The sequence below is a fragment of the Cannabis sativa genome, chromosome 7 (assembly GCF_029168945.1).
Source record: "Cannabis sativa cultivar Pink pepper isolate KNU-18-1 chromosome 7, ASM2916894v1, whole genome shotgun sequence".
Lineage (NCBI taxonomy): Eukaryota > Viridiplantae > Streptophyta > Magnoliopsida > Rosales > Cannabaceae > Cannabis > Cannabis sativa.
The window spans coordinates 55,844,768-55,855,851 of NC_083607.1; the positions used below are offsets into that span (position 1 = coordinate 55,844,768).

Consider the following 11,084-nt stretch of genomic DNA (forward strand, 5'->3'; position numbering starts at 1 on the left):
GAATATTACGTTTGCATAATCTTCAGGATATATGCAAGATTTTATTGAGAACGCATAATCATCAGGATATATGCAATATTTTATCGAGGATGCATAATCTTCAGGATATATGCAATTTTTTTTTTATCGAGGATGCATAATCTTCAGGATATATGTAATTTTTTTTATCGATGATGCATAATCTTCAGGATATATGCAATATTTTATCGATGATGCATAATCTTTAGGATATATGCAATATTTTATCGATGATACATAATCTTCTGGATATATGTATAATTTATATAGATTTTCTCTATCATATCATAGGCACACATATATTGTAAATATTATAAATGATAAGAACATAATATGTATATATATATGAATCAATAATAAATATATAAAAACATATACATATATATAAAATATATAGATATATATATAGATAAAAAGAAAAAAGAAAACCAAAGGATTCTTGAAATTGTTTCAGTCAGATAAGTATATATATAAATATATATTTAGTGTATCGTGACTTTGAAACAATTCAAGAATTTTAACAAAATACTTACATTGGGTCTTAGGCAGAGACTCATGCTTGAAGCTTGGGCAGAGACTCGTGCTGATAACGTGTTATAAAATAATATAAAATAATATAAAGTAGATGAGAAGAAAGAAGAAGAATATGAAGAGAGAAAGAGAAAGAGAAAGTGAATGAGAATTTCTGAGTTGTTTATTTCAATGGGGTGAACCCCTATTTATACAAATACAAGAGTGAGATATTAAGAAACTAAGAAAAAGGGAAACTAAGGAAAAGAAGAATGTTGATTACAATTCATGGTAATAAATAAAAGATTTGGACATCCACATAATTATTAATATTTATAACATAATTAATTTTTTACAATTTATTACTATATAAGGATCTTTTAGCAATTTATTTTTTTATACTTAAATTATTTAAAATTTTATAGCAAAACTTTTTATAATTTAAAATTATACACATATAATTTCATAATTTAAATTTTATTATACTTGTAATCTTAATTTTAAATAATTACACTTAATTATTTAATTTTTTTATTTAAATATTTAAAAAAAAATAAGTTGAAGGATTTTTTAGAAAAAAAATGGCTGCACTTGTTATCGATTGATTAGCTTGAGGCCTCATACTTAGTTCATATAATTGTAACAAAATAATTAAATATCATTTAAAAATAATTAATTATTTGAAAATTTAGTATAAGAAGAGAATTTTAATTTGTGTCAAAAGAAGTTTAATTTTTGTAAAAAAAAGAAATTTTATTGTAAATATTATAATTAAATGGCTTAATTATTAAAATAATTCAAGTAAGGATTTAAATATTAATATTAATTGCTAAAAGAGGTCTTGTTAAATATTTAATTAATTATTTTAAGAAAATAGTTAATTATAATTAAATAATTCTAAAAAAGGAATGTCTATTTAATTAATTATTTTAATAAAATAGATAATTATAATTAATTAAATCTAAAAAAGGAAAGTCTACCTATTAGTAACATGCTATTACAGGTTAAAGAAAAATGTAACCATATGGTTACAATAAAAATGTAACCATTGAATAGTCACCCATATATAATAATATTAAAATTATGTTATATAAATTTGTTAGTATTGCATTTTAATTTTTGAAAACTAATTATAAAATAAATAAGTTTTAAAAAAAAGTCAATTAGAGAAGAAGAGATCATGATTTTTACGTGGTTTGAGTGAATGAACTCCAGCCCACGAATTAATAGTATTAAGCTAGAAAAGTTTCGAAATATTTCATACAAGTATTTATACTATAGTTGAAGAACCCTAATTCTCAATTCCTCTCGAAAATTTAATTTGTCACTCTTTGCATGAAGGGATCATGTTCTATTTATAGGAAAGAACTGCAGACGTACTCAGGCCTGACTAGGGTTTTTAGGAATCAACTAGGCCTTCTGATGGGGTAAAATACAATGTTTATTGACTTTGGGAAGATTGAGTGAGACCCAATTCACGAGATGAGGATTGTGCATACAAGCAGACACCATTTGAGGATGTCAGGTATTGTGCAAAGCCGTATCCATACCGAGAATATCAGAGAATATGGTGTTAGACAAAAATGTGGCCTTCTTTTTGGTAGCGCATGTATTCTGCCAGTCTAATGTAGGAGACAAACTCTGACACTATGGGGCCCCATGTGTGGAAGGTTCTGTGTTGTTTGATATTTGGAATATATCTGAGTGACTTTCGATTACATGTTTTCGGATTACCTCTTGAAGGTATCCAGATTGGTCTTGATAAACTCTTCGCTTCTGGGCTGAGTGGCTTTTTCTGGGCCAGGGTAATCTAGCCTTGGCAGGTTAGCGAGTTAAGCTTATGTCCGGATCGTAACCACAACTTGACATAATCATTAGACCCAAGTTTGCCCAACCTTGGTTGATAATAAGTTTTGGAATTGTACACGTTATCATTTTGGAAACTTAAATAATAATTATTATTAAAAGTTATATAAATGGGAACCAATCAAATTGTGGAAGTTAAAAAGTACACATGATTGATTTAAATAAGGTAACATTAGAGGAAATTTTTGGAGATTTTAATTGTTGATGTGGCACATACTTAAGAAAAATTAACCATTTTAGGAGCCAAACTAAAGAGTGAAATTGATGCTAAAACTTAGTATCAAAATCAAAATAAATAATGTATTAAATAATAATGTGTGAGACCGTAATAACAAATTTAAAAAAATCCTTAACATTGAAGTAGTTTTAAAGAAAATGTTGCAAAAATTATGTGTAAGAGAGATGAAATAAATTATTATATTTTTAGATAATGTGAAGATTTTAGACAACATTAAAAGAGTTATCATTGGAGATGCTCTTATAGGTTCTCGCAAGTTGGTTCTATTTTTTTTTTCGTAAATTGGTCTCTTAATAAATTAGTTTTAACAAGTTAGTCTTTAAATTTTAGTTTTAGCGAATTAGTCCCTGAAGTTTTTGTTTTTTTTTTTTTTGGCAACATTAAATCACTATTTTAATAATGAGAAATTTACATAATACACCTAAAAGTAAAAATTTTTAAATATTTTTACGAGCTTTTTTAATTTATATTTTTACGAGCTTTTTTAATTTATATTTTTACAGTTTTGTGTTATTTTTATGTTGTTGCAATGTTATACTATATTTTTACAAGAAAAAAAAATCTGCAAAAACATAAAATAAAAAATGCTTTTTTTTTTCCCATAAAAATGTAAATTTTTGGGGTTTTTTGGACATTTCTAAAATACTCTCTTTAATAATATTTTTTTTTATTTAAGCATTTATATATTAAAACATGTTTTACCGAGACTCGAATCCAGGACCTCCAACACTCACACACCCACTTATGGCCACTTAAGCTAGCCTCAAGTGATTCTCTCTTTAATAATAGTGGTTTTGGGCCTAGGCACCAGGAATTTAACTTTATTCTTTTTCAAATTGAATTATTATTATAATCAAGCACAAAATTAGAAAAATGTAAATACCATATTGCATACACAACACTAGTTAGTAAAAATATGATGAGATAAGAAACCTTTCTTTACAAATAGCTGAAACTAATATAACAATCTCGAGTGTTCTTGTGAACCACATCCATCACTTATATTTGGGCGTATACAGTTACAAAAATGTATAGCATCTAAACATTTAAATAAAGGGTACTAATAAGGGTCAAAAAGAAGGGGGAAAACACAAGAAAAATGGTTTCAACATCTAAAATTTCCTTATAAAACCCCCAAACCAAAATGAATTCATACAAAAGAGAATGAAAATCCCATATCATGTTCCTAATAAAAAGCACAAAAGCCTATGAAGATTATTCCTTAGTTACTTTAGAGATCTGATCCAGTGTTAGTGTCTCCTTCGGAGCCTCGTCGCTTCTTCTTTCCCTCTCCGTGTCTCGATCGTCTTGGAGCTTCATCTTCACTTTCACTATCATCATTTCTTAAGCTGTTTCCAGCAACAAACTGTTCTTCTTGGTGAGCCTTACCACCCCCTTGTTGGTAGTGAGCCTCATCATCTTGTCCGCTAGCTGGACCAGACATCTCTTGACCCCCCCTGACTTGGTCAGACCCCGCAACAATATATCTGTCATTTCGATCATTGGCTGGTCCCCTCAGATCTCTTCTTGGACCACGGTTTTGTGAAGACTGTGGCGGGGGTGGTGGAAACATCTGCTGTGGGGGCATGCCACCTGGACGAACAGCTCGGCCTGGATTTCCACCTTGAACTCCCATACCTCCCATAAATGGGCCACGCCCAGGACCCATCATCATCCCAAAGCCACCACCAGGAAACACACCCCCAGGTTGTGTTGGCCGACCCCGGAACATCATGTTGGATCCTGGTCCCATAAAATCACCAGAAAACCTTGGACCGTATGGATTAAAAGCACGAGGGCCTCCAAACATATCTGGCATGGGAAATCCATCAGGTGTAACAGGTCCATATGGTGACCCGTCAGCACCCATCATAACTGGGGGAAAACCTTGCATGCCAGGCATAGGTCTAGCGCCACGAGCTAGCGGCATGTGAGGAGGCCACATGACTCCTCTGCCTCTTCCTCTACCTTGATTAACTGCCCCAGGAGCCTGCACAAAGCTCTCTTCTTCATCATCACTTTCCTCTTCTTCCTCTTCTTCATTATCCTCAAATGGAACAATATCCGGATTCTCCCCTCCATTGTCTGGATTAACTCCCTTAGCTTTTTCCTCTTCTCGTTTTGATTCTGCCGCAACTGAAATTGCCTGTAACAACAAAGAAACAATTAACATTTCGTATCTCAAATTCATACATCAAAAGCAACACGTGTTAAAAGAATACACATCAAAAACACAAATAAAAATACTACATATATATTCACTCTGAAAAGAGTCTCATTCAGGTCGTAAAACCACAGCACAGCCCAAATCTACAGCAATCAAAATCGGTATTCCTTGCCTCAAGAAAATAAAAATTTGTACATAATTGAATTTCTATTAGAAACCAACATGTCATCAATGCTATGTCTTCGGTTTTAACTACTTCAAGGTTCTCAGAAGATTACAACACTAGACACAACTAGCTATTGAAGTAGGGTTTGACCTATTATTCATTCCCTTTTACTATCGATGATGATACAACCAAACGCATAATGATCAGCAAAGTTGCATCATTATGCTGACATCGTATGATCAAGTTAATGTAACTTACAAGTTTGACTTAATGGCGAAAAAAATTCATTCCAAACTTCTTATATATAATATTTATAACCCATTGTTCAGAAAGTAAACATACCATAAGTTCACTATCTGGTTCAAGATAAAGCAGCGAAGCTAACTGCTCACCAATGGAGGGCTCTAACTCTTGGCAATCTCTACTAATCTGCAATTATGGAAACATAAGAATGAGATAATGTATTTGTGCGTGTGTAACAATGAACCAGAATAATGACAAAAATGCAGCATAGGCATATATGTTTGTATATTTGGGTTACATATGAACTATAATTTCCAAGTCATCTGAATTTTTAAAGTACTATTGCTTTTGCCGGGTTTGTTCAGGCATCTTTGTACCCATCATGCAACATTTGTAAAACAGACAGTTTAATTTCTTTACCATTGCAGATGTGCCTATAAAATATGGTGAAAGAGTCAATGGTAGAAAAATATACTAGAATTTAACTTCAAAAAAGTTGATAAGACTCGAACCTAGTAGCTCAGTAAACCCAATAGAGCAGTAACAGAACTATAGAATAATAGCTGGAGAGCAGTAACAGGAGTATTGAAATTAGTTGTGGAAGAAGAGGAGAAGCTGAGATATTATTGAATGGCAGAAAATGTCAAGAGTCACAAGTTCCACAGGAATTCCTCTCCATGATGCTGTGAATTAAATTTCACTAATCTCAGAACATATCTCTTATATATACTATACGTTCCCACTAGATCCTACCCCAATGTAATGACACATATGCTTATATTTTTGCGAGTTTGCAAGGACCATGTCCCTCCCCCCTTGCATTAAGTCAAGCAAGCATAAGCAGCATCTTCCAAGCAATGTACTCTGTACTCTCAACTTTCTAAAAAGCATTTCAACTAATTTCATCTCACATCTTAAATATCATGCAACAATTCATGACATTAACATCAAACTTAGGAATAGAGAAAAAATTTCCCAAAACAAAAATTTAGTTGTTAGTATAATACCTTAACCGGTAAGTTCTCATTGTATGGATTCCTTAAATGTCGAGTCTTGTGGAAGGATAGTTCACATAACTGCAGATAAAAAATTGCGATTAGGCCGAGCAACTAAATAAATATTAATAAAAAAAGCCGAAGAAACCAAATACATAATAATAATGACAATAAAATTCATCCATCTAATTAAGTTATTAGAGCTCATTACTTTTGAGATCCACAGCCAAAAGGGAACAAGAACTACAACAATTAATTAATAACTCCAAGAACCTACTCAAGAGTTTCAAAGGATCGTGAATTCTAACACCATATCTAATCAACTAATTTAGAATAGCAAAAAAACGAAAAAACCTTCTATAATGCGCATAAATTACATGATGACAACATAATATGAATGAATAATACCTTCAACCATTTCACAGCAAAATTCCGTCCGTAATGCGCAGTTCCATGTGCATACTTCCAATTTCCCCCACTAACAGACCCACCAATTCTAGACATCATCTTTGCGCAGCCCTAACAAAAACATAGCCAGTTGATATCATCTATGCTAAAAATAGTAAGAATTTGGGAAATTATTAAAAGATCCTAGCAAGCCATATGAAACTTACATTAAGAACCACAATAATCTAGAGCACAATTTGGTTATTATGTAATATTAAATTGCAAGTACCTGGAAATGCCGAGTCCTGTTGACTGAGAAAATCAAGATAACATTTTCAGCAGAGTCAAAAGCTTCATTAAGTTTAGCTTCATTGCTTCTCTGAGTTGCCCATACTCCTTGTTGCACGGATAATTCCAGATTTTCACGGTTGCAACTTTTAACAATAAAATACCTAAATTTACATGTTTCCAAATAAATAAGTTGATTGTGTTTTAACAAGACAAACACCCATTTCTTAATGTACACACTCACAAAAAAATTAATAAAAACCCACTCTAACTAGAAAAAGATTAAAAGATGAATGGAAAATAAGAAGTTGGCAAGTTCACCTACACACAAAACAGAGACAACACTTCACATAAAAAAATAAAAAAAAACTATGCTTTTTGACAACATAGGACTGGTATTGAGGAATATTGATTATCCAGGGCTAGTCCAAGTTTCGCTAAAAGTGTACTATTACACGATGGGAGTCTAAATGAAGTCACTGAACTTCAATAAAAACTCAATGAAGTGCCTGCTCAGTGCTCTCATAGGTGGAAGCACATGCAACTATGCAAGCACTTAACAACTATGCAATGTTGGTTTGAATTGTCATCCTAGAGCTCCAAAAGGAAAAGAGAGTAATAGTGATCAATTTTTCTCTCATTATAGCATACAAAATACTTTATCAGTAAATAATTTGATCTTCTAAGTTCTAGGTATAAAATCCACTACACCCAGTTTTGACAACAAACTACAGAGAAATGAAACTCTTTAGACCATACAGCAAAATTAATTCGGCCATCCATACAAATATAAGCAGTTTACATGAATCCTTTCAACCAAAACAGCCAAATCAAAATTTTATTCAACACTAAACTCCTCAATATTCAATCAGCAAACCAGCTCATCACAGAATTTCCTCTAACACAGTTTCCCACAAGGCCAGCTGCCAATGGGTTCTATCCTGAATGCTAATTACATTAAATAAAGATGTGAAATTAAGCACACTCCAGCCTTTTAATCTACAATACAGTCTCATCTCTGCATAAGATCAGTCTATAATATTTGTAGCATTTTAGGAATCAAGTTAAGAATCTCCACTCACTAAATCTCTTTTTTATTTTTATTTTTTTGCAATCCAGCTAACCGAAAACAACAATAACTAAGACAATATCATTCAGTAAAACCAGAGCATCATCAAGTTAGGCTTTCTGAGCCCTGAGATAAAGAATTCATATGAAATTTACTAATCATCAAGTATCAACAGATCAAAATCAAGCACAGGTAACTTTCTAATTTAGAAAAAGAAAATCACAACAGGAGATACATGAACATCCTTCAACCATTAGTGTTAGAAAATACAGAGGTCTACATGTTTCCTTTCACCGTTAATATATAATCGAACATAAATCACTAAGATGAAAAGTTCAAGAGATATGAAATTGTGAGGCCCCTATATGCAAGCGAGCATAATAGAAAAAGGACTAAATGCAGTGAATTTCAAGAACACAAGAAAAAAGGAAAGATGTCTTTTAAGTGAAAATTGAGTGAATTTATCAAATGATGGAGGTGGAGTAGTAGTAGTAAAACTGTTATTCTCTAGTGTTATACTGCAGCAGGAAAACCCATGAAAAAGGGTTGCTAACACCTTTCTCATTTCTCTTCTAAAAGGGGCTTGAATAAAAAGACAAGCAGCAGCAGACAATGTGAATCATCAATAAATCCCTATGCATAAAAAAGCTATCAAAAAATAAGGAGAAACCAAACTCAGACTTCACATTTTTTAATACCAACAGAAAATAAACATTTTAATGAGAAAATGGGCTAAACATGAGTCAAAAGCAGAGATACATACATAAAATGTTAAATACAAGTGGTGTACAACAGCATAAAAAATTATATGGATGTAGTTACTGTAAGTTCAAAGAAAGCTAAGTACAGCTCAACAATGTGTATAAAACTCATCTGGAAAATTATTGATTATAATGGACCCTTTGTAATAATGTCTGTGTAAAAATACAATAAATTTATTTACATAACCTATAAAAGACCTTGGGACTCTGAACACACCTAGATATTCCTGGAGGCAGAGGTGACGCATTTTTGTTTGTCTGATTAGGCAGGCCATTGGGAACATTTTGTAACGGGTTCTGACCAGTTGGTTGGATGGACGATTGAACCTGCTGCTGTGGTTGCTGCTGGACATTAGAAGACTCTATTGTAGGTTTTCCAACCAAGCCCTGATTGATTATATTGGGGCCTTGTGCACTTTGTGATTTTTCTGTTTGTTGGGAAAAACCAGTATTTCGGTGCTGAAAGAACTTGTTATTGTAGCCATAAGAACTCAAGTGCTGAATCTTTTGAAGGATTTCTTCCACAGGGGGTGGAGGTCCAGGAAGCTTTGCATGTCTATAACGGCAATCTGGACCATTTGGGCAAAAACCTAATTTGTACCTGCAATGTCCAAGTCGGAAAACTCCTTTCAAATTTTGATATTCCAATTAATAAACTTTTAGTCATACAATTTAGTGGTAAGTTTCAATCTTACTTCTTTATGCATCAATTTCAATATTCGTGATCATGTTAGATACTTAAATCATACACATACAACATAAATTCTAACCCCCAAATAGATATAATCTCAAACCACCTTATAATAAACACAACGGCATACCAATAATTGACATCATAACCACAACAACAATATCAAAACTCTAAAAACCCAACATTCCTTCCTATTTCCAAACAGTCTATCATGGCTTTTAGGGCACTAAAAGAGCTTTAAAGAATGGCAGCAATGGCATACATACATGTTACACTCCTTGATATCTTCGTTAGTGTGTTTGTAAACACAATCCTGCTCGCGGCACTCACCGTACATCCGGAAGAAACGGCAAACGGGCATCCGGGCCTTGTCGTACTGATGAAGGAACCCACAAGCTTCTCCCTTCATACAAAGACTCCGAAGCCAATGCCGGCATACCGTCTGTCGAAAGCTCCCACGCTTATTATGATTGGCGCCAGGACCAGAGTGATCCGCCGAAACCACATGACCTTGTCCGACCGGGTTTATGGAGACGGCGGTGACGGAAGCCGAATCTGACTGAACAATTGGTCCGGCCCCGCCAATAGGGTTGGGTAGCCCTCCGGCGTCGAGACCTCCCTCGAAGTCAAAGCTGAGAACCCCCTCCGAGTCCTCCATTGTTATACCTTAGTGTACTTAGTAAAAAAATGATTATTAAAAGGAAAAACACTAAGAAATTAGGGTTTTAGAGGAAGACATAAATTTGAGATTGAGAATTGAGAATTGAGAATTGAGAATTGAGAATCTGTATGAGAGAAAAGAGTTTCAAAAAACAACAATGGCTAAAATTAGCTATGGCATTGGCTGCCGGGTTTTGGAGAGAGAGAGAGTGTGAGATCAGAAGACAGGTTTTTGGGTTTTTAACAAAAATCCAAAATTTGATTTTTTTTTGTTGGGGGTAACCCATAGGTTAAGATAACAACGGTAACAAAAAGTTACACAGAAAGAGGGGGATTTTTTCCATCCAAGAAAGTTTATTGTTTATCCTAAGGGCATGCTTAGCCAATCTATGAGCCTCAACATTAAAGTTGCGGCTAACATGAGAAAGAGATGCCCCAGGAAAACTAGACAATAGGACTTTAATATCAGGAAAGATAACCCCCAGTTCATTTAAATACACAGTCTGGTCCTCCAAAGCTGAGACCAAAGAAAGTGAATTAGAAAAAACCCTCTCCACGGGAAGTCCCACATCTTGAGCCCAACGCAAACCTACTAGTAAAGCAACTGCTTCTGCCTGGAAAACTGAAAAGGAACCTGCAAATGAGATAGTTAAACCAATAAGTACTTTTAAATTTAAAACTCAAAATTTTTTAGAGTACAATTTTTATAGAGTCAAAACCAAAGGGAAACCCTTACCTAACTTTTAACATGATAATATAATAGTATAAATTTAAATAACTCTTACGCTAAAGGAGATCATATATCTATTTTGAAAAAACATAACTATTAAAATTCTTTAAAGTTTATCCAGATAAAATCCACTTATAATTATTTAGTTAAAAATATTTAAGTTGTAGTCACATTTGTTATTATTACATCCTTTTATACCTTCATAAGTAAATTTGAAACATAAACTCAAAACTAAAAAATAGACCAAAATGATATTTACTATATTGGCCAAAATTAATACACTAAAATAAGTGTA

General features: G+C 33.0%; 1 protein-coding gene across 2 annotated transcripts; it reads right to left on the reverse strand.

Annotated features, from left to right (window-relative positions):
• Positions 1 to 3,549: 3,549 nt before the first annotated feature.
• Positions 3,550 to 10,470, reverse strand: LOC115697204 (30-kDa cleavage and polyadenylation specificity factor 30). 2 transcript variants are annotated; one of them, XM_030624119.2, is made up of 7 exons: positions 9,666 to 10,470; positions 8,926 to 9,309; positions 6,880 to 7,042; positions 6,612 to 6,722; positions 6,216 to 6,284; positions 5,308 to 5,394; positions 3,550 to 4,778 (listed from the first exon to the last, which is right to left on the reverse strand). In XM_030624119.2, the coding sequence occupies exons 1-7, from the start codon at positions 10,055 to 10,057 to the stop codon at positions 3,864 to 3,866; spliced, it is 2,121 nt and encodes a 706-aa protein (XP_030479979.1). In that variant the 5' UTR covers positions 10,058 to 10,470; the 3' UTR covers positions 3,550 to 3,863. The 2 variants fall into 2 exon arrangements, with proteins under 2 accessions (XP_030479979.1, XP_060974979.1); XM_061118996.1 differs by having other exon boundaries at positions 9,730 to 10,287.
• Positions 10,471 to 11,084: the final 614 nt, after the last annotated feature.